At 45.6% G+C, this 24,423-nt stretch overlaps 1 protein-coding gene across 6 annotated transcripts in view; it reads right to left on the reverse strand.

The window, feature by feature from the left end:
* Positions 1-24,423, reverse strand: part of LOC137355508 (paladin-like) — a 261,128-nt gene that overhangs the window by 175,342 nt on the left and 61,363 nt on the right. For 5 of the 6 annotated variants that reach the window (XM_068020731.1, XM_068020730.1, XM_068020733.1 and 2 more), the window contains 2 exons: positions 9,085-9,279; positions 781-883 (listed from right to left, as the gene is read on the reverse strand). In XM_068020731.1, coding sequence (XP_067876832.1) covers positions 781-883; positions 9,085-9,266 — 285 coding nt within the window. In that variant the 5' untranslated portion in view covers positions 9,267-9,279. Of the gene's footprint in view, positions 1-780; positions 884-9,084; positions 9,280-21,417; positions 21,505-24,423 lie in introns of those variants that run through there. The other variant, XM_068020732.1, reaches the window with a different exon arrangement.

A 24,423-nucleotide genomic window follows, 5' to 3' on the forward strand; every position in this document is an offset into this window, starting at 1 on the left:
TGGGGGTGCATATTCACAAATCTTTGAAGGTGGCTGGCCACATTGATTAGTCTGTTAAGAAAGGGATATTGGGTTTGTAAATAGGGGCTTTGAATATAAAAACACGGAAGTCATGCTAAACCTTTACAAATCACTGGTTAGACCTCAGCTGGAATATTGTGTACAATTCCAGGCACCACACTTTAGAAAGGATGTCGAAGCCTTGCAGAGGAGGTTTACCAGGATGGTACCAGGGATGAGAGTTCAGTTTTGTGGGGAGTTGGGCAAGCAGGAGTCGTTCACCTCAGAGCAGAGAAGGTTAAGGGGAGATCAAATAGGGCGATTCAAAATCAAGAGGAGTTTTGATGGAGCGAGCAGGAAGAAACTATTTCCTTTGACGAATGCTCAGTAACCAGGAGATCATGGATTGAAAATAATTGACAGAAGAACTAGAGGAGAAATGAGGAGATTTTTTCCCCCCCCTCACAGAGGGTCATTTAGGTCTGGAACTCACTACCTGAAAAGCTGTGGAGTGGAAGGAAATTGGATATCTCTCTGAAAAAACTGGCACAGGTGCGGTGAGCCAAATGGCCTCCTCCTATTCTGTAAGATGCTCTGATGCTGCTGCCGCTCAGCTGATAGCACCTGGCTCAGCACGGATAGTCAACTGAACCTGGGATCTTCCTAATCCACACCAAGCACTGCTTAAACCCAGCTGGTCAGTGGGGAAAGCCCACCACAACACCTTCAGTTGCCCCTTACATATTCCGGGACATCTTTTTACTTACACTCCTGTCTTACCTGAACAAGATAGTGTTCCGGCAAGTTATCCGAAATTCTCCCCACTGTATAATTTGCTTTACACAAATCATCATGAATCTGAAACTCTTCCTGACAGTTCGATCTGAAATCAATAGAAAAGCATTATTAAGCTTACTGGCAGCTTTCCATTGACACGTCATCACAAGGATACAATCAATGCAACCACGAGCATTCCTTTGTCTCTCTGACATCTTGTATCACCTCGTACCTCGTCACTTCCTCTCTTTGATCTTAGTCTTTTCAATGTGTGCGTCTGCACTATGGTCCCTGTGCCTTCACCTTGGTTTGTTCTCTTTCTTTAAACAGCAAGTCCAGATCGGTTTCTCGCCCCCAATCTACATACCTCACCTCGTGTCCTCTTGTGACAGCTGTTAGCCATTCTACTGGCTATCAATGGAATTATCTGCAGTGAAGGAGCAAACACTTTCAGAGTCGAGACTGGGGTGGGGTGCAGTGGAGAGGAATGGGAGGGATGGAGTAAAATAAAACAAAACCAGCTATGTGACTCAGTCACTCCATTGACCTTCCTCTCAAAAGAATATTTTCTGAGGCTGGAAAGGTGCCAGTGGGGGGAGTGGAAAGGGATTTATTTTTTTATGGCCTGTTGTGGACACCAATGGTTTCCTCCGAGAGTTTTCCTGCTCCCATCCCTCTGCCAATTACATCACTGAATTCCGATTTTGTTTGCTGTTCGTCCAGCTCATCCATGACTGGCAGAGACAGGGCTGCACTGAGGGCGGTCTCTGTGCCAACATTTTCCCTGGAGTACAGTTCTAGGTAGTGCTCCACCCAGCAGTCCATTTGCTTGCGTTGGTCAGTGATCGTGTCCCCTGATTTAGACTTGGCGGGGGGTGGGGGGCGGGGGATCTTCTTGATGGTTGGCCCAGAAGCTCTCTTAATGCCATCATACATTCCTCTGATGTTTCTGGTGTCGGAGGCCAGCTGAATACGACTGCATAGGTGTTGCCAGCAGTCATTTGCACAGTGCCTGGCTGTTCTTTGTGCAGTGCGTCTGGCTGCTTTAAGTGCTGCGGATGTTAACTCGCTGGGGGCTTTCTTGTAGTTCAACAGTGCAATGCACTTAGCGGCTATGACAGGTTCCAGCTCTTCAAAGTGAGATTGAAACCAGTCTGCATTCTGCTTCTCTCATTTGCCATAGGTGGTCAAAGCTGAGTCATAGATGACGTCTGATGTGGGCCCACTTGGTCTCTGCATCCCCTGTAGGAGTGTTTTGAAGGGCTTTTTCAAGTGAATTTAGAAACTTATGTAACAGCTGTGGATAAGAAATTCTGTTAGTGTTGATGCGCGAGTGGCCCTTCTGCTTGGAGTGATGCAGCTTCTTTGGTTTGAGGTTAACCATGCTGCACACCAGGGAGTGGTCGGTGTCGCAGTCCACACTATGGAAGCTGCGTGTGATTTGGACACTGTTTATAGAGGCTCGCCTTATGATGATGAGATCCAGCTGGTGCCAACGACGCGATCTTGGGTGCCTCCATGAAACCTGGTGACAAGGTTTAGTATGAAAGAACGAGCTGGTGATGCAGAGGTTGTGATAGGTACACAACTCCAGCAGTCTCTGTCCATTCTCATTCATCCTTCCAATGCCATAGCGCCCAAGGCAGGAGGGCCATGAGTCATGGTTGGCCCCAACCCTGGCGTTAAAGACCCCAGCAGGAACAAATGTTCGGTATTGGAAATGCTACTAATGATATTATGGAGTTCCTCGTAGAACTGGTCTTTAACTGCAGGTGGGGAGCAGAGTGTTGGAGGATAGATAGATAATGGGCGGCACAGTGATTAGCACCGCAGCCTCACAATTCCAGCGACCCGGGTTCAATTCTGGGTACTGCCTGTGCGGATTTTGCAAGTTCTCCCTGTGTCTGCGTAGGTTTTCTCCGGGTGCTCCAGTTTCCTCCCACAGCCAAAGACTTGCAGGTTGATAGGTAAATTGGCCATTATAAATTGCTCCTAGTATAGGTAGGTGGTAGGGGAATATAGGGACAGGTGGGGATGTGGTAGGAATATGGGATTAGTGTAGGATTAGGATAAATGGGTGGTTGATGGTCGGCACAGACTCAATGGGCCGAAGGGCCTGTTTCAGTGCTGTATCTCTAAATATAAAAAAATAAAATAAATAAAGATGCTGAGTAGGTGTACTGGACCAGAGGCGGTGAGCAGTTGGATGGACAATATGCGTTCCGAGCCATTTGAAGGTGGCTCTATCATGCTGAGCAAAGAGTTTCTGATGGCGAAGCCCACTCCATGCTGTCTTGGTTCTTCAGGATCCCTACCCTGCCAGAAGAAGGTGTAGTCTTGCTCTGTTAGAGATCCACTCGCGGGGAGGCGTGTCTCCTGAAATGCTGCAATGTCCACATTGAGTCTACTGAGCTTGTTGTTAATGATGGCGGTCTTCCGAGAATCGTTGATTTGTGTAGGGTCTTCCGACAGGCCAGGAAACATAGTTCTGACATTCCAGCTTGCAAAACGAAGGGCTGGTACCTTCTTTCCTTTTTTTTGTCGTGCTGTTTGGTGTGGTGTTACAATCCACTTGTTGGGCAATGACCCTGAGCTCCAAGCACCCATTGAAGCAGGTGGACTGTGGCGGGACAGAACCTTACTGACCGGGGGCTGCCCGGTTTGAGGCGGGCGGTAGCTGTCCAGTGAGATGCGATGAGCTCTCCCACTGACAAAGCAAACCGGGGCGCCCAATCTCTACGCCAATTGAGCTGGACTTGTAACCTTCCGTGTTGTTTTGATCGCTGTGAGGTGACTATGGAGTGACCTCTCCATCGAGCATGCCTGGGCGGATGTATGGAGGTTGTGAGTTGACCAAGCGTCAAAACCTCCCTCTCGGCCTTCCTGGTGGGGTTCAAAGGAGTGCAGAGCACGACGTTTGGCACCGGTATGGCTGCAGGAACTGCCGGAAACATGCCAAAGGTGACACATGACCGCCTTCGGGGTTCCGCTCCAGATTTTCTGTTCGGGTTTACCCCCTTAACCTTGATCTCTCCCGAGACGCCCACAAGGCAGTGGAGTTGTCAGGGCCCCTCCTCAGGGATAGGAGCTAACAAGTAAACTGTGTAATTTCATGGAGGGAGAGGGAAGGGGGGATGGGGTGCAAAGGGAAGGGGGTGCGAGGGGAAGATGGTGCGAGGGGGAGCTGGGAAGGGGGTGCAAGGGGGGGAAGGGGGTGGGGGAAAATGGGTGCTAGGCGGCGGGGAAGGTGGTGTGGGGCGGGGGGGGGGGGGGGGGGGGCTGGTTGTGGGGTAAGAGGAGGAGGCCTCCGGTGAGGGTCGCAACCCTGGCAAGTGGGCCAGCCCACAGCCTGCACGACCTCCTCGATATCAGCGTCCTCCTGAGTAACCTGTCTCTTGATGCAGAAATCAACAAGCGCATGGGAAAGGCATTCGCTGCTATGTCCAGACTGGCCAAGAGGGTGTGGGAAAATGGCGCACTGACACGGAACACAAAAGTCCGAGTGTATCAAGCCTGTGTCCTCAGTACCTTGCTCTACAGCAGCGAGGCCTGGACAACGTATGTCAGCCAAGAGCGACGTCTCAATTCAGTACATCTTCGTGGCCTCCGGAGAATCCTTGGCATCAGGTGGCAGGACCATATCTCCAATGCAGAAGTCCTCGAGGCTGCCAACATCCCCAGCATATACACCCTACTGAGCCAGTGGCGCTTGAGATGGCTTGGCCATGTGAGCAGCATGGAAGATGGCAGGATCCCCAAGGACGCATTGTACAGCGAGCTCGTCACTGGTATCAGACCCACCGGCCGTCCATGTCTCCGCTTTATAGATGTCTGCAAACACGACATGAATTCCTGTGACATTGATCACAAGTCATGGGAGTCAGTTGCCAGTGATCGCCAGAGCTGGCAGACAGCCATAAAGGCGGGGCTATTGAGTGACGAGTCGAAGAGACTTAGCAGTTGGCAGGAAAAAAGACAGAGGCGCAAGGAGAGAGCCAACTGTGTAACAGCCCCGACAACCCATTTTATCTGCAGCACCTGTGGAAGAGTCTGTCACTCTAGAATTGGCCTTTATAGCCACTCCAGGCGCTGCTTCACAAACCGCTTCACTAACCACTGACCACCTCCAGGCGCTTACCCATTGTCTCTCGAGACAAGTAGGCCAACGATAAGATCCCTCTGCCAATGTCAGGATATATATGGACTTTAAGAAGCATGGACAAGAGACCTGAAGAGACAGGCTCAGCCTTACCCCATCTTTCTGGGAGAATTGCTCAGTCTTCACTCAGTACTATTCCCACACTGGTGAGGTTGAAGGTTCCAACTGGGAATGCTTCCTTGTGCTGATATCACCACACACCAAGATGCTGCACAACCACATTACCAAATAAAACAGGAGACATTAGTAATGAGACTAGACCGAGCACAGCCAAAGGCCCAATGGATAAATCAGCCAGGGTACCTGCTCTTGATCACTACCTAGTGGCTTGTATTGGAAAGTGCATGCGGGAATGCATCTGGGGTTGTTACCCTCCAGGATTGTTCTGGAAGGAATTGAAGATTAATCTACGGGACACTACTGCAAGCAACTCAGGAGAAAGATCGTAGGGGCATTAAAAATGGCTATTTGACTGGGCGGGATGGTCGGCAGAAGGTCATGCGACAAAACCTCCAAGACTACATCCACCCAGAGTTGGCAATTCTGGACTTAGTAGTGACACTGCCAACAAATAACCTGCCAACCTTCCCAGTCTGGGCTCTCACAAGAAGGTTGAGTGAGGTACAGAGGGTGCCTGGCATCAATAGAACCAACTCTCAGTATGAGTCAGCATGAGGATTGCCAACTTGGGTTGGACGCATTCCAGGAGGATTCATCACATGACCTTCCCGCCTCCAACCACATCCACACTCCCGCCATTGGTCGCCCAACACACCCACCCGGGTCTTCCCACAGCCAATTGGAAAGCAAATACATTTTATCATTACCCAATTGGATGATTTGTGACTGTCATCCAAACAGCCTTTATTCCCATCTCCAATATTTTTGTAACTGCTAAACAAATGTGTTAAAAGAATGTAAACAATTTAAAAAAAAAATCCCCTGTGATTTTTCCCACTTGGAGATTAATCTTTAATTACTGGAGACTCCGGGATTATCCCGGGAGTTGATGACCCTGATTAGCACCTTGGCCTCACGAGGAATGAAGTTGAAGAATCTTCCTGGAAATGTGTTTGCTTTTATTGTCACTAACAAGGTTTGACCGTCCAAGCAGCTGCTTGGGGTTGGAAACCTGCCATCAGAAATTATTCACACCATTTACTGTACTTCAATTCACAGGGCTATATATCTTCCAATTAAACCTAACTGGATTATTTGTCATTGTAAAGTGACAAAAATATGCACCAGCTCTTAAAAAAAAATAGTTGCTGCAGAGTCTGCCAAACCAGAAATTAAGCAACCTCTTGAAGGAGATGGAGAGACGATGAGATTTAAGGAGGGAATTTCAGAGCTCAAGGCCTAGACAGCTGAAGACACGGCCGCCAATGGTGGGAACAAAGGATGTGGGGGATGTGCAAGAGGCCAAAGTTGTTGGCAAGTCTTCATAATTAACCCCGAGCTGAGATCCGCTCCAAGTGGCACCTTTTACAAGTTAACCCTTTGCAGATCCAAACATGTTCTCTGGCCTGAAGGTTTCATGTCAGTATTGTAACAGCCAATCCAGGAAAGGTTTATGAAACATTGTTTACAAATAAAAAAAGTCAAATTTTCTCCGCTTCTCTCCGTGAGGATTCATTCTGGATGGGGACGGGAAAGAAATCAGAGATCCTCCCTCCGTCCCACCTCACTATCTTACTCAAGGATCCACTGTCTGTGAGCCTCGATAGTCAGGGGACACGGTGTTTACAATGGAGTGTAAAACTGGGCACGCTGTCAAACCAGCGCACCACCTGATCCGGTCAGTCTCCATGCTGGGCAGGTGAGTTAAAATTATCCCCTCAATATCCACAGCCTACTTGACCTAGAGATGTACCAAGGCCAAGAATGGTCCTGTCCTGATCTGATATCCAGGGATCACTGGATGGAAATCGGTGACGAGAACCCTCTCTTCCCTCCCTTGCTCAGGGACACTGAGGCAAACCAAGAGAGCTCAACAATCATCAACACTAATCAGCCCTGAAGATTCTGTGACTAACAGTGATCCAGTGCAGTTCATTGAGGGATGCAAAGTCTACAAGACGCACTGCAGAAACTCTCCAACGCATGATCTCTACCATCTAGAAGGACAAAGGCAGCATGGGATCACCACGACCTCCAAGTTCCCCTTCAAGTCACACACCATCCCGACTTGGAACTATATCACCGTTAATTCACTGTCATTGGGAGAAAATCCTGTAACTCCCTCCCTAACAGCACTGTGGGTGTACCTAGACCACACGGACGGCAGCGGTTCAAGAAGGCGGCTCACCACCACCTTCTCATGGGCAATAAAATGCTGTTCTCGCTGGTGATGCCAACATCCTACAAATGAATAAATAAGAATATACAGAACATCACCGTGGATCGGAGTTATTCCTTTAAACTCACAAAAGAAATTGGAATAATAATTCAGAATTGTTAACAGGCAGCACTTTATAAAGCAACTCAACAAAATACAAGACGACAAAAATAAACTTGCAGAATGGGCGTGTAATTGGTAACTTCATTACAACGTAGGTAAGTGAGAGGTGGTGCATTTTGCTAAAGGCAATGAAGAAAGCCATGTTCTCCTCGGAAAATAAGTGTCTGAATGGGGTAAAGAGCAAAGGGATTGAGGGATTCACATTCACAAACCATTAAAAGTAGTAACACAGGTTAACAAAGTCATAAGAAATACAAACATCGTACTGGAGTTTATTTTTAGAGGAACAGCATCCAAAAGCAGAGAAATTAGGGTAAATTTGTATGGAACCTTGCTCAGGCCACACTTGGATTACTGTGCAAAGTTTTGGTCCCCACTTTAAAAAAAAAGCTTAAAGAAGCACTGGAGAAGGTGCAAAGAAAATTTACAAGACTGATACCAGGAATGAGAGTGTACAGCCATCAGAAAAGTCTGAACAAGCGGAGGCTCTTTTCTCTTGAAAAGAGAAGACTGATAGGTAACCTGACAGCTATCGGTGAAATTATGGGCTGCATTTTATCAGCACGGGGGCTCATTTAAATAGAGGGGGCAGAGCAGCCACCCCCAATGATGCAAAGGTAACGGCATCCGGTGCCACTGTGCAGGCGCCATTTTTAAAGGACTTCGAGCCCTTCATTTACATTTAAGTTTTTAAAGTGGCAAGTTTTTAAATAAATTGTTATGCCCACTTCCACTCCCTTCTCCCACCCCCTCAATGAATAATCCGAGTATTATTTGTCTTACCCCGCTCCCACCAAGAACATTAAATTTTCCATCACAACCTTTCCCCTCCACCAAACTTTCTTTCCTTTAACCTTCAACCCCTTCCCATCATCCCCCCACCAAACCCCCCCCCCCCACCCGCCCCACCCCACCCCCACCCTGATAATTTTAGTCCGACCCCCTCCCCAACAGTTTCTCCCCTCGGACCTCCGTACGGGGTTCCAAAGGCGGGCGAGCTGCGTTCAGCAGCCGTAAAATCAGTGTGGGACGGCCGCTACCTACAGGCAAGTTAATCTGCATCTTATTATTGCTCATTTCAATATTTAAATGAAGGCCCCGCATCGAGGTCCCCCTACCGCCAGTACTATGCGGCGGGCCCTTCTCGATGTTGGGGATTGAGGTGGGCCTCTCCCTGCTAAATTTTACATGCCCCCCCCCCCCCCCGCGGTGTCAAGGGCTGGCAAAATTCCACCCAATGAATGGGTTTGATAAGATAAACCTAGATGTTTCCACCTGTGGGGGAGGGGGGGGGGAGCCCAAAACTCAGAGACATAAGCATAAGATAATAAATCCAATAAGGAATTCCGGAGAAGAAGCTTCTTTACCCAGAGAGTGCTGAGAATGGGGAACTCGCCACCACAGGTAGTAGTTGAAGTGATTAGTATAGATGTATATAAGGGGAAGTTAGATAAGAACATGAGGGTGAAAGGAATAGCATACAATGACGGGATGAAATAGGATGGGAGGAGCCTTGTGTGGAGCATAAACACCAGCATAGACCTGTTGAGCCGAATGGCCAGTTTCTGTGCTGTAGAATTCCATGCAATATTTTACTTCAAACACAGGGCCTATGGGAAGGGTGTGCTTTGGCCACGGAGATTTGTCCAGCTGCATGGCTGAGTTCGACCTGAACAGTCAGACTCACGTGATCATCACAGGCGCCACCTTATTGGTGATGATGGATTTGGCCTTGTTATGGATGCTCAGTGTCTGGAATTTGCTGGAATTGATCGATCGCCTGCTGTCTGTCAATCCATTGCTTTGGCTGTTGTCGCTGGGTTGTCCTACAGATACTGTTTGCTGAGCGGCACTGGCAGTTGTCCCCATAATCCACAAACAGCTTTAAAATAAAAAGGAAAACCGTCATTAGTAGCTGTTTCCACAGGACAGCGTCGTGAACAGTTTATGACCAAGGGAGGATTTTGGCAGTGGTGCCTCAGAGCTATTTAATTTAAAGTGACAGTGTATAACCGGAGCAAGTACTCCACAACCAGGGAACAGCGAGTACTCCACAGCTGGGAGAACAGTGGATGAGACATTAAACCGAGGCCCCATCTGCTGTCTCAGGTGAAAGATCTCCCTGCATTGGTTCGATAAAGAGCAGAGGAGATCTCCCTGGTGTCCTGGCTAATATATATCCCACAACCAACATCACAAAAAACAGATTCTTTGGCCATCATGACGTTGCTGTTTGTGGGGGCTTGCTGTGCACAAATTGGCTCCCATGTCTCCAACACTACTGCAGTGACTACACTTCAAAACTACTTCATTGGCTGTAAAGCGCTTTGGAACATCCTGAAGTCGTGAAAAGTGCTGCATAAATGCATGTCTCTCTTTCATTTACTCCACCACCAGAGCAGCAAGTACTCAGATGTCATTTCTTCCTCTGACAGTGAAATAAACAGCTGGCACGCACTATCTGAATTACCACATGAAGAATGTCTGGCTGACACTAGGAAATGTTCCACAGCATCTTGGCCACAGGACAGAAGGCGGCTGTGTGCCATTTAAAAATTTTTTAAAGCAATAGCTTTTTTTTTTGAAAACTGTTTTTTTACAGAAGCCGAATGGGAAATGCATTGAAAACAGATCTCGTTACATTTTCTCTTTAATGCAACACAGTCTTCCTACAAAATTCCACATTTGTTTCTTATAATTCACATAATACCATCTCAAAACTGCAGTCCCTAACCTCAACTCTGCTGATCTCAGTGAAAGGCTGAGCAACACCAGTGCTTTGTTAATGCTATGTCTGGAGGCTTTGTAAAAGGGTTTACGATGATTTTCTATGCAACACACGCAAGTTAAAATTCAGCATTCAGTTGACAGAATGAATGGAAAATAAAGCATTGATTTGAACAACTTCAACTGGGCAAAAATGGGACACTCCAGCGTTATTCTTTCATCACTCACAAACAAGACTCTCTCGCATCCTTGCTCCAAAAAAAACACCAGCTGCCCTTCAGCACTTCACCTTGAGTGGCCTTGCTTTACCTATTGAGCCTGGACATCGAGTGCCCATAGGCTTTGACCACCAGACACAACTGAGAGCCTCGTCCTCCCCTTGCCCAATATCGGACCACACGCACTTCCAACATGGGTCACCAGGTGGTGACTGCGAGTCCGAAACATGAAACCAATTCAAGCTCTGTTGCCCAGCTGACATCAGTTCATTCAGCACGAATGGCGGGGTGGTGCAGGGGGATGCGGGGGGGAAAGAGGGGGTTGGGTAAGCTTGGACCTGTGACATGTTCCGTATGCCTCAACTACTGACAGTAAATGCCGAGGAAAAGAAAACCAGTGCAAATCAGGCTGCCCATTCGCCATCCCCCATTTTATGCTAAAGCCAAAGACTAATTTCATCCTAAGTGAAAGAAACTGCATTTATATAGCACCTTTCACAACCGTAGGACGTCTCAGAGCACTTTTCAGCCAAGGAAGCACTTTCGAACTGTTGTAATGTCAGAAAGCAAATTGCAAAGGTCCCACACACAGCAATGAGTTAACAATCAGATAGTTTTTTTTTAGTGATGTTAGTTGGAGGATATATATTAACCCGGACACTGGGAATACACTTCTGCCCTCCTTCAAAATAGCACCGTGGGATCTTTCCTGTACATCTGAGGGAGGCGACAGGGCCTCATTTTAATGCACCTCCATATGTCAGCCTGCATTATCTGATCAAGTGTCTGGAGTGGGACTTGATCACACAACATTCTGACTTTGAGCTGAGAGTGCTACCAACAAAGCCATTAAAAGAGCTGCAATTTTCCCTTAATTCAACAAAAGACATTTTATTCACCGGCTTGAAATACAGCTGATTGTGTTAAACAGAGGATACTTGGAATCACAGAACAGTTCCTCATCTACGTCTTCCATCTGTATCGAATAATCCTACGGTTCTCAAGAGAGGCAAATGTGGCAGAGAGCCAGTACCTGATCAGCAGCAAGGGTAAATGGCTTCAGCAGCTCTGAATCCCATTGTGGAGGGGAGGGAATGCTCCTATTCCCAATCACTGTGCAGTCATTCTGACTGCAAAGCGTGCCTAAACGGACATCATGTCTGAGGACAGGAGCAGCATTACTCCCAGAGACAGGAGTCCAATAGCTTACTGACACTAGTTTGCAGAATCTCACTTGAGAAAAATAGGCATGGAGCCAAGAGCTAGCTTAGTTGGTATCTCAGGGCCAGCGATAAACACAACACCTGCAATCTCCTGATCTAAGTAAACCATTTCCAATCGAATCTCAATCTTCCATCAGATCACCCAAATGTAATCCAAGGGGTAAAGCCGTTTCAACCCAAACACAGTCAGCACAGAAAGTGGGCGAATAATTTTAAACGAGTTTTTGTTGAAAATTACACATGAATTAGCAAGAAACCCAGTATATCAAGGAGTTAAAAATATATTAGACAGCTCAATCAGAAGCATCCCACGATGTACTGGGGGCCTGTAGTCCCCACTGTAACAATGAATAAACATCAACCCGTTTACTGCACTATAGTACAGCATCTTGAACTGTCCTCTGCTTTAATAATAAAAACAAGAAATGCTGGAAATACTCAGCAGGTCTGGCAGCATCTGTGGAGAGAGAAGCAGAGTTAAAGTTTCAGGTGAGTGACCTTTCATCAGAACTGGCAAAGGTTAGAAATGCAATAGGTTTTAAGCAAAAAGACCAGGGTGGGGCAAGAGATAACAAAAGGGAAGGTGTTGATAGGACAGAGGGTCACAGAGAATAACTGACCAGAAGGTCATGGAGCAAAGGCAAACAGTATGTCAATGGTGTGCTGAAAGACAAAGCGTTAGCGCAGGGAGGGTGTTAATTGACAGAAAAATGAACAGCCTTGGCCCAAAGAACAAACATGAAAAAAGAGTGGGCAGGCACATGGTAAAAAAAATGATAAAACAAACCAAAATGAAATAAAAAGAAAAAATAACTAAAATTAAAAAGGGGGGCCCGTTATGCTCTGAAATTATTGAACTCAATGTTCAGTCCGGCAGGCTGTAGAGTGCCTAATCGGTAAATGAGATGCTGTTCCTCGAGCTTGCGTTGATGTTCAATGGAACACTGCAGCAAGCCCAGGACAGAGATGTGAGCATGAGAGCAGGGAGTTATGTTGAAATGGCAACAACCGGAAGCTCAGGGTCATGCTTTTGGACTGAGCGGAGGTGTTCCACAAAGTAATCACCCAGTCTCCGTTTGGTCTTCCCAATGTAGAGGAGACCACATTGTGAGCAGCAAATACAGTATACTACATTGAAAGAAGTACAAGTAAATCGCTGCTTCAACTGAAAGGAGTGTTTGGAGCCTTGGATAGTGAGGAAAGAGGAGGCAAAAGGGCAGGTATTACACCTCCTGCGATTGCATGGGAAGGTGCCGTGGGAAGGAGACGAGTTGGTGGGGGTAATGGAGGAGTGGACCAGGGTGTCGCGGAGGGAACGATCCCTTCGGAATGCTGACAGGGCCTCTTTTCAGCCGTATCCGCTTTCTGTAAAGCATAGATTTTGCATCACTTCCTGTGACTTGAGGGGGAACTGAAAAGTAATAACCTTGTCACGCTTCTCCTCAGCTTTGTGATGCGCTGGAGGATCCTGTCCAAGCAAATCTCAGCCTTCTCAGTTGCGCCAGTGACCTTTTAGGAGCCTTTTGGCAGGCTTTTGGGATTTTCGATCCTGCACTTAGCAAATGCATGCTGCATATAGCCCTCACAGGCCAGTCCCACTGACTGCTGCCACAAGCAATCACAACACATCTGGCAGCCAGATGGCCAAGGGTTTGATTGAATGCTGCTTAAAGGCCATGAATAAAGACCACAGGATAAGATACAGAGAGCCTTCCCAGCCAGCCAGGAGTGCATGTATGAGCATCTGTGTCTTTGCTCCAACTTAAAACTCCACAATCAAAGGAGGACTTTAAATATACATTTGACTATACTTAATAATTTTTTTTAACACTCTGATGTTTTTTTCCTGAAAACATGACCGAGCCTTGGACTCAACAGTAGAATTCTCTCTTTTCACAGATGCTGCCAGACCTGCTGAGTGGTTCCAGCATTTCTTGTTTTTATTTCAGATTTCCAGCATTCGCAGTATTTTGCTTTTATAAGTAGAATTCTCGCCTCTGAATCAGAAGTTTCAGGGTTCGAACCCTGCTCCAGACAGATCTGGTGAATGGAAACCAGAACTCAGGGCCAACATCCAGCAGGATACTCCCCCTTCCCCACGTGCCCAATCGTATGAGTTGTAGGAGACAATAAAATTCTACCGCTGTATAAGTCTGACAATCCTATCAGCTGGTATAAACATGGTTACAACCATGGAAGGAGGGTTGGTCATGCGGCAGTCTGTCAGACTGTTAATCAGCTGGCAAATCCTTCCCCCACTTCATACAAGGGAATGAGAAGATACAGAGAAAGATTCAAACCGGCTAAAAATACTGACCCCTCCCCCTCCAACCCACAAAGTAGCGTTCTGTTCAACTAGAACATGCTCGTACCTCACCTAAAGTCACGGCTGCTCATATGTGAACCTATAGAGTATGCTCTGGCTATTTGATCAAGTGGGGCATTGCAGCCAAGTCAGCTGTTTACCCAACCCAAACCAAACACTCTCCAGTGGGAATCGCACAGACCAATCAGCAGCAGGTAGGCTGGCTGATTCAACTGCAGCAACCCCTCAGCCATCCCATCTGAATTGAGTCAAAAGGTGTCTCCTAACGGTGTTAGCCATGGCTCAGAAGGTCCTGGGTTCAATTCCACTTCAGGGACTTGGGCACAAAATCTAGGCTGACACTCCAGTGCAGTACAGAGGGAATGCTGCACTGTTACACCTTCCGAGTGAAATGTTAAGCCGAGGCTGCGCCTGCCCAATATCACAAAAAAATATATCATCTGATCATTTATCTCATTGCTGTCTGTGGGATCTTTCTGTGCACAAATTGGCTGCCACATTTCATACATTACATCAACGATTACACTTCAAAAGTAGATCACTGGCTATGAAATGCTTCGGGATGACCAGAGGTCACGAAAGGAGCTTGTTACTACTTTTTCACTTCATTTTTTCAATGTTTTGCTTCCCGGCGATACCTCCATAGTCATTGGACAGAAAGCTTCCAATTATTTACCTGCCTGCTGCAGTGAAGAAGTATGTGTATGTGTGAGATGATGTCGATGACAGTTGCAGCACATGCCCTATCAGAGATTCTGCATCTCTATCAGCATCTGTTTAAAAATACAGGTTAAGTGTTCCCAGAGAAACACAAACTGGGCACCAAATGGGGACACAGGAACAGGAAAAAAAAAAGGAGTAGACCATTCAGCCCCTCGAACCTGTGCCATCATTCAACTAGCTCATGGCTCATCTGCTTTCTTAACTCTATCTACCCACCGTGATTCGGTAACCTTGCCTAACAAAAGTCTTTCAACTGCAGTTTTGATGGTTTTCAGCTGACCCCTCCCCCAGCCTCAGTAGCTACCTTGGAGAGAGAGTTCTAGATTTCCACTACCTTTTGTGTGAAGTGCTTCCTGATATCACTCATTGAATGGGCTAGCTCTAATTTTAAAGGTTATTGTTCTGGATTGCCCCACCAGAGGAAATAGTTCCTCCTCTCAACCTACCCGTTCATCTCCTTTAATCATCTAAAATACTTCTATTAGATCACCCCTTAATCCGCTGTACTGAACGGAATGCACGTGTAGGTTTGACTCTGGGCCCCCCTGTTTATTAGGGTGTGGCTATGATTGTCATTGCCCCTTAAGCAAGGCACCTGGGTTTAATCAGCTCCCAAGGAGCCAATGCATTCAGGAAAAGGGAAGGGCTACCAATTCTGGTTGGGTGTTTTCCTGGCTGTTTCCTTCCGTGACCTTTCACCTCTAATCGCCCCCCCCACCCCCACCCCCCCAGTCAAACAGCCTGCTTTCGTCCATCTGCAATATTTTTATAACACATTTTTATAACACAAGCTTTCACAGAACATGAATAAACGCTATGATATTTTTTCTCCTGAGTTGCTCACTGCAGTGTTGTGGAGATCAATCTTCAATTGCTGGAGATTCCAGGAGAATCCTGGGAGGGTTGACAACACTAAAGGAGGAACACGAGTAGGCCCTTCAGCCCCTCAAGCCTCCTCTACCATTCAATTAAACGTTTGCTCCAAGTATCCTTTACCCAATAAAAAAAATCTATTGATCTCAGTGTTGGAAATTTCAGAGAACTCCAAAAGATCACAGCAAAAAATTAGGTATGCAGCCTCGTTATAGATTATTTATGTTTGTCTACAATGGGCAGTAAAAATTCATAAATATACTTTCTCAAAGTTGAGAGAAGGAGGCCAAGCAGAAAGGCGCACTTTGCAACTAATGTAGGATTGCCAATCCTCCATGATTGCTCTGGAATCTCCAGGAATTGACCATTAATCTTCACAACACTGCTGCCAGTAATCCAGAAGGGGCAAGGGGCGTTCTTTTTTTTTAAAAAAAAACTTTCTTTGAACATGTTTATTATTGATAAAAATATTGGCGATGGAATAAAGACTGTTCGAGTGACAGTCAAGAGTCATCCAGTTGGGTAATGAGAAGTTTACTCGTTTTCTAAGTGGCTGTGGGAAGGGGTTGGGCTGTGAGGCTGGACAATGTCGGGGAACCAATGGCAGGAGGTGGGGGGCAGGGCGATCGGAGGCGGGAGGTCTAGTAGTGATGAAACCTCCTGGGAGTACATCCAACCCGAGTTGGCAACTCTTACGCCTGCTGCAAATGCTGCGGATCTGTTCCTCAGCCTGCACTGAATCTCTTGCCACTTTGCTTTTGTATGAAGTTCCCATTCACAGTGGAGACCCTCAGAAAGCTCTCCTTTCAGTATTTCATGATGATGGACTGAACTTGCTTTTGAAATGGGATTCTCACCACCATCACCACCCTAACCTCCCCGAAAAACCCTTTGCCTTATTGCAGGCAAACAATAGGAACCCATTTTAATTCCAATCTGGTTCTCCTAACACATCAATGCCTGAATACAATAAAGCCTCTAAAGCAGAGATAGACCTGTGGGGCAAAGGTCATCGCCATGGTCACCAAAACACATTATTTTTTAATTAAAAAACATTGATATTCTTCAAATAGAAAATCATAATCTGAGTTAAATTAAAAGTCGATTACTCTCAGCCCTAACAAGCAAACCCCAAAACCGTAATAAAGCACAGGAAACAATGGTGATGGGATTATGGTAACTGTGTCAGGCAGGTGGAGTGTTTCTGTGAAGCAACTGCTTCACACCAGAGCAGGAAGCAGTGCAAATCTGCTCAGCTAAACCACAATTAGATTTTTACTTCAGTACAAGAGGTTTGCGGTAAATATTTGGACTGCAATATGATGCTTCCTTAATACTGGACCACACTCTTTCAAAATTAATGGCTTGATAAATTCAGGCAACTTTTCTCAGTCCTTTTTAAACTCAGTGAACCTTATAAAATGGGTGGTGTTTTGAAAGAAGGGCAGTTAATTACATTTCCTACACCTTCACCCAATTCCCTTGCCCTCTCCACTCAACGTGGTGACTCTGGCAGGAGGAATACTCCTCAGCCACCTGTAAGATCGCCTGTACAATACTCAGGGATACAACCCTCCAGAACTGGCCAGGAGTCTCCAGTAATTAAAGATGAACCTCCAGGGAGATCAAAAAAAAAAAAAATCACAAAATTAAAATGATCAGAATAGTAAAAAAAAAAGGCTTTTGTAATATTTTAGAACCATAGATATTGATACAGTACATAGAAGTCATATAGCCCATCTTGCCTCTGCCAGCTTCTTTGGTACAGCTAACCAACTAATCCCACTACCCTGCTCTTTTCCCATGGATTTTTTTTCCCCCCGTTCAAGTATATTTCCAACTCCCTTTTGAATTTTAATGATTGAATCTGCTTCCACCGCCCTTATAGGCGGTGCATTGCAGATCACAACAACTCACTGTGTTAAAAATATGCCTTCTCATGCATGTCACCTCGGGTTCTTTTGCCAATTACCTTAAATCTGTGTTCGACCACAGGAAGTAGTTTCTCTTCATTTACTCTATCAAAACCATTTATTATTTTGAACACTTCTATCAAATCTCCCCTCAACCCTCTCTGCTCTGAGCAGAACCACCCCAGCAACTGCACATAACTGAAGTCCCACATTCCTGACATGATTCCAATAAGTCCCCTCTACATCTACTCCAAGGCTTCACATCCTTCCTGAAGTATTGAACATTCTGGGATCTAAAAACAGTGTTTTATAAAGATTTAGCATAACTTCCTTGCTTTTGTACTCTGTGCCTCTATTAATAAAGCCAAGGATCGAGCATGTTTTTTTTTTTAAGAACAGTCTTCTCAACTTGCCCTTCTGTCAAAGATTTGTGTACATACACCCCCGGGTCTCTCTATTCCTGCACTCCCGTTAAAACTGTACCATTTACTTCATACTGCCTCCCTTCATTCTTCCTGCAACTGTTCACCACTACTCTCTGTATACTAGCCCTAAGCCAATTCTGTGTCACTGTCCCTTTAATCCGAAGGGCTCCTATTTTGCTAACAGTCTATTTATTACGTGGTACTTCATCAAACGCCTTTTGAAAGTCCATATGCACATCATTTGGTAAGGACAGGGAGCCAATGGAGGTTCGTGAGAATAACGAAGAGTAGGACTTGGTGTGGGAGGATGTAAGCAGCAGAGTACTGGACGTGTCAGAGTTTACTGAAGGTACGTACAACAAAATTCCCACCAAGGCGGCTGGTCGCTGAGGAACCCTAGGCCCAGGAGGTGAAACATATTATGGAGCGTCCACTGGGTTAAACGTGCCAGCGTTTGCTCACACATTAACAAAAAGAAATAAGAACATAATTTAACAAATGAAACCTGGTTTTCAATATTTCCACATTTCAGGTTAAAGTTAATTAGATTGGGTAAGTACTTCACATGCTCTTAGAAATGGCAATATCACTTTAAGTTTGCTAATTGAAATATATAATGGACAAAACCAGTTTTGATTCGTAGTGCATGCCTCTGCATTCAACAGACTCCGACAGGTCCAGTACTCTGCTGCTTATATCCGAGCTCCAGCCAATCCCCACACTTCCCTGTTCTCACTAGCCTATTGGCTCCCCATTCTTAAATTTTAAATCCTGCCCTTTCATGTCCTCCCTTCCCCCTTTATTTCTGCAACTGTCTTCAGCCCTACAACTATCTCCAAGCTCTCCATTCCTCTGACTCCCAGCCTCTTTGATTTCTCCCTTTGTCACAATATTGGTGTTAGAATGTCCAGCCACCCTGAATCCTACTCTCTGAAATTCCCTCCCTAAACCTCCACTTCCTCAGCTCTTAAAAAGAAAACCTCCTCTAAAACCCCACTCTCTGACCAATCTTTCGGTCTTCCTTCCTTATGTCACCTTTCCTGCCTTGGTCCAATTTCCTTAGCCTTGTTGTGAAGGTCCTTAAGACAATGTTTACGCTAGAAAGCACTGTATCAATGCAAGCTATTGTTGATGATATACAAGAGATCCCTTTTAAATCAAATAGAATTTACATTTTTCATATTTTAGTTTCTACACTTGTTAATGTCATTTGTTTACAAGTGCACAGAGCAAACATTGCATGAGTCACAAATCACTCTCTCGTTATCTTTGATGCAAATGCAAGTGAAATTCAATATGATAAGAACTGATATTTGCATTGCAACCTTCTCTTGTTAAAAATACTGATTATATTGAAGACAAGTGCCAGATTGGCTCGGACGGTAGATAGAAAGTGGAGCACATAATCTAAACTGACGCAGAACTCCTGACAATGCAGTATTACATGGATATCTTAGCTTGAATCAAATCTTGGAGCAGGCTTGGAACCCACAACCTGCTGAATCAGAAGTGGCGAGCACTACAACTGAGCCAAGCTGACATTTGAGGCTATAACTAGATTAAGATGAAACTACAGGTAGAATAAAGAGTGAGGGAGATGGGTGTAATTGGATTGACTGCCTGTTATATGCATCGCCCAATATTTACTGCAGTCAAGTTTCTAACCCATTGTGTCCACAATTTACATCACAGGAGGTCACTCAATCTATCTGAAATCTGCCAGTTGTTTGACCTGCTTTCTCACCATAGCCCAGTCATAACACTCTCAGCTGAGTTAAGATCATGGGTTCAAGATCCACTCCAGAGACTTGAGAGCACAATCTAAGTTGTTAGTGCAGTACTGGAGACGTGCTGCACTGTCAGAGGTGCTTTTTGTAAAAAGAAAATAAAGGTGAGATATTAAACGAGGCCCTGTCTGTCTGGTCCGGTGAACTTAAAGGATCCTGTATCACCTTTCAAAGAGGAGCAGGGGAGTTCTGCTAGTGGCCTGGCCAACACTTCTCACAAGGGTAGGTAATCTCACTGCTGTTTGTTGGATCTTGCTGTGCGAAAAATGGACGACCAAGGGCTGGAATTTATAAGCTTGCCGCCGCTTCAAAAATGCCCGATCGCTTGTGCAGACCACACGTCGCAGGGTCGCCGGGTTATTCAGCATAGTGGCTCATTTAAATGGTCGGGGCAGACCACCCTCCCCTCCCCCGATGATGTGGAGAGGACGGGCGGTTCATTCCCATTGGCGTCAGGCACCATTGCACCAGCATGACGCCATTTTTAAAGGGCTTTGAGCCTTTCCATTTCATTTACATTTTTTAAGATATAGTTAATTCAAATGGATTGAAGGAAATGAAATAAATATTTATAGCCCCTCTCCCACACCCCCAACAATGACCATACAATTTATCCCTTGCCCTCTCCCCCTGCCCCCAAAGTATTTGCCTTGTGCACCCGACCTTAACCCTCCCCCCACATACAGTCCACAAACTGTGCGCTTTACCCCTTCCCACCATCCCCTACACCAATCGGAGGAGTTTGACCCCACTCATACGAACATACAAATTAGGTGCAGGATTAGGCCACTCAACCCCTCGAGCCTGCTCCGCCATTCAAATGACCCCTTATTTTTAAACACCAGTGTTCCGCATCGGATCCCCAGATAGGTATCTGGAGGCACAGGAGTGCTGGCCACCAGCACCAATATGGCACCAGAACAGACAGTGGGAGCAGGTAAGTACTTAATTCATTGATTTAAATAAATTTACCAATGCAAACTTGGCTTCCGTCACCGAGCAGCAGGGGGAGGGGGGGGCCACCACAATTCAGGATACAAAGGACAATAGGCAACGAGTCGAAAATTAAGCGCACGTAGATTTAGTAACCTACAATATCGGGCCGGGCCTTCCCGGCATCGAGGCCCCTGGCAGGTATCTGCCAGAGGAATTTTCTGGCCAACCCCCGCCATAGCTCCAGATGTCGGTGGAGGGGCAGGGCGGGAGGCTATAAAATTCGCCCCCATATTTCTCTACATTACAGAAGTAGCTGTAACTCAGAAAACAATTCTATGGTTGTGAAGCACTTCGGGACATCTTCAGATCATTGAAGGTGCTATATAAATGCATGTTCTCTCTTTATCAATTCTTTCTACAAATATCTCTGCCTTAACTTCTCAGTTCATTCTTCGTGGTATTTTAAACTGATGGCGCTCCCCCACCCCCACCCCACCTTCCCGCTCATTACTGACTTCCTAACCCCACTCTTTCCCTGGTCACCCTATCGAAGCCTCCATAATTTTAAAAATCTCTTTTCATTCTTCCCTTAATCTTCTCTGCTCTGATGGAAATAGTTGCAAGTCTCCAAATAATGATAGTTTTCAATCCCTGCTGTCATCCTGGTTAATCTACGCTGTAGCCTCTCAGCAGTTTTAATGTCCTTTCCATAGTGGCAGCCCAAAGCTGCACATAGTGCTTCATCCCTCCTACAATCTGCAAACTTACAAAACTCAAACTTGGTGCCACTTAATCCCAATTACTTGATTTGCCCCATCTTGTTTGCTGCTCTTTTCTACCTTGCTGATCTCCAACACTCTGCAGCTTACCTTTTTACTCAGGTACCCGAATGGGAGCAAAACCAAGAACCTCTCAACTTCTTCTCTTCAGTGATTTGTCTCTATTTAGGAAACTGATTTTCGTTTAATCAATTGGTAAAATGGACTTTGATTTTCTTCGGGAGTTGAATCAATCATTCAACAAAGCAATTGATTATTTACCTGTCAGTGAACTATTTATAGCTAATTGATTATTTATTCCATTCAACTGTACACTTAAATCAGCCTGAAGTACAAAAACAAAATGGGTCTTTTTAATCATTTGATCACAGGGCGATATGATATAAGTGTTTAAAATGAAAGGAAGGGACAAGGCCAATAGAAGCAGACTGTTTCCAGTAGATAAGGGGTCAAGAACGAGAAGCCATATAGATAGAAGATTAAACATCAGATTTAGAACAGAGGGCAGAAGAAGCATCTTTGCACAGAATTGTGAGGCTGTGGAATTCACTTCCAGTGTTAGTGGTCGAGGGAGAAAGTGTTGACATTTAAGATTAGATTGGATAGGATAGGTGGATGCAGGAAAAGGGGTCGAAGAGACATAGAGTCATTGTCATAGAGTCATACAGCACAGAAACAGGCCCTTTGGCCCATCATATCTGTGCCAGCCATCAAGCACCTAACTATTCTAATCCCATTTTCCAGCACTTGGTCCATAGCTTTGTATGCTATGGCATTTCAAGTGCTCATCTAAATACTTCTTAAATGTTGTGAGGGTTCCTGCCTCTATCACCCCTTCAGGCAGTGCATTTCTGATTCCAACCACCCTCTGGGTGAAAATATTTTTCCTCAAATCCCCCCTAAACCTCCTGCCCCTTACCTTAAATCTATGACCCCTGGTTATTGACCCCTCCGCTAAGGGAAAAAGTTTCTTCCTATCAATCCTAACAATGCTCCTCATAATTTTGTACACCTCAATCAGGCCCCCCTCATCCTTCTCTACTCTAAGGAAAACAACCCTCGCCTATCCAGTCTCTCTTCATAGCTGAAATGCTCCAGCCCAGGCAACATCCTGGTGAATCTCCACTGCACCCTCTCCAGTGCAATCACATCCTTCCGATAATGTGGTGACCGGAACTGTACACAGTACTCCAGCTGTGGTCTAACTAGCGTTTTATACAGCTCCATCATAACCTCCCTGCTCTTACATTCTATGCCTCGGCTAATAAAGGCAAGTATCCCATATGCCTTCCTAACCACCTTATCTGCCTGTACTGCTACCTTCAGTGATCTATGGACAAGGTCCCTCTGACCCTCTGTACATCCTAGGGTCCTACCATTCATTGTATATTCCCTTGCCTTGTTAGTCCTCCCAAAATGCATCACCTAGTTCCCTAGACAAGGGAACAGGGTGGGTAAATGTGATTAGAATATTTGCCCACATGGAAGGTCAAACACCAATATGGACTGGTTGCACTGAATGGCCTATTTCTGAGGCGAATTATGCTGCTATGAAATACAAACAATATTTAATGATTCATTTTTTTGTATTCACTCATTAAGTAAATGACAATTCTTAAAAAGGAGCCGCCTCAACCTGCCTGGGGGTGGGGCGGGAGTGGACAATTGGGCACTTCTCCCTCTCCAGTATCCTTTCTCATGCACTTTCTGATAGCTGGTCACCTTCCATTGCCTTTCCCAAGTGACCATCCTCCGTATGCAAGCCTAGAATGTCAGTCCATTAGGCTACTGGCAGTAGGGGACGTCATATGAAAAAATGATGGGCAAGAATAGACCAGGTGGTCCATCAAACTTGACCCACACTCATGATGCCTGGGACATCATAACTTTCTACCCCTCCCCACTCTGCAGCCCTTTGAGAGAGGCAAAAGACTAGGGGGAAAAAAAACACAGGCTCAATAAGGGAAATAAAATTTGGGAAAATTCATCTCCGACCCCCGAGGCAACTTAAACCAGTCCAAGAGCTCACATTATCCTCGTGAATGTTATCTGTTAATCCGCTCATCTAGATCATTTGATCCCTGCCCCATTCAAGAATGGGTCCAATTTCCTCGTTAAGACAGAATCAGCATTTAGCACACCAGGCAACAATGTATTTCAGAGGCTCTCTACTCTCTGGGGGGGAAAAAAATGTAGTAACTAACATTTAATCTATTCCTACTACTGCATAATTTCACTGCCTGTCCCAGGTCCTCCCCAATCTGTCAAACTAGAATAATTTAATCTAATCATACCCTAGCTCAGTTCTTCAGCCGACACACACACTTGTCCCAACAGAAGTCACCAGAGAGTGATCAGGAGCTGGAAGCCTGGCTAATTACTTTTCCCTTCCTAACCCACATTTGCACTCAGGCCAATGATAGTGGGGCAGTGAGAGGGCGTACGTACTAACAGCACAGACTGACAATTAGACCAGGGAAATCAGACCCAGTATGCAAGGCTGAAGTCCGCATACTTGAAAGAGAGAAAGAAGTTAGCCATTTTGGGTGGGGCCATTAATCAGAATGAGGAGGCGAGAGAGACCCTTTGTAGGGCTGACCAAAATAAAATGGGGGAGTGGGGGGGGGGCCACCATTTTGTTCGAACTTGTGTTCCACTGTCTTACCCCAACACACCAGAAGGGTCCTGACCAAAGACGTTAACCTGTCTCATCTCTTTCAGAGGCTGACTGACCTGCCATGTATTTCCAGCATTTTCTATTTTTACTAATATCCCAAAATCTGCCTATTTGAGAATGTGGAAACAAACTGCGCAAGTCCCTGTAAAAGTAGCTTCAGAAAAAAAGACGTCACTTTTTCCTACCTATAAACAGGGACCTCGGCCAATGTTTCCAGTAAAACTGTCAAACTACTTGACTTAATTTATTTAAAACACCTGAACCTTTCAGGTTGGTTTGCAACTATGGCTTCACTTATAATATTTAATCTATAAAAGACTAAAAATGGAAGTCTCTTTGAACTTTGTTTCAAACTGCAGACTGGCTAATTTGATAACTCTTAATAGAGAAAAATCGGATGCTAAATAGAACTAAAGGAA

Source organism: Heterodontus francisci, chromosome 42, assembly GCF_036365525.1.
Source record: "Heterodontus francisci isolate sHetFra1 chromosome 42, sHetFra1.hap1, whole genome shotgun sequence".
NCBI classification, from domain to species: domain Eukaryota; kingdom Metazoa; phylum Chordata; class Chondrichthyes; order Heterodontiformes; family Heterodontidae; genus Heterodontus; species Heterodontus francisci.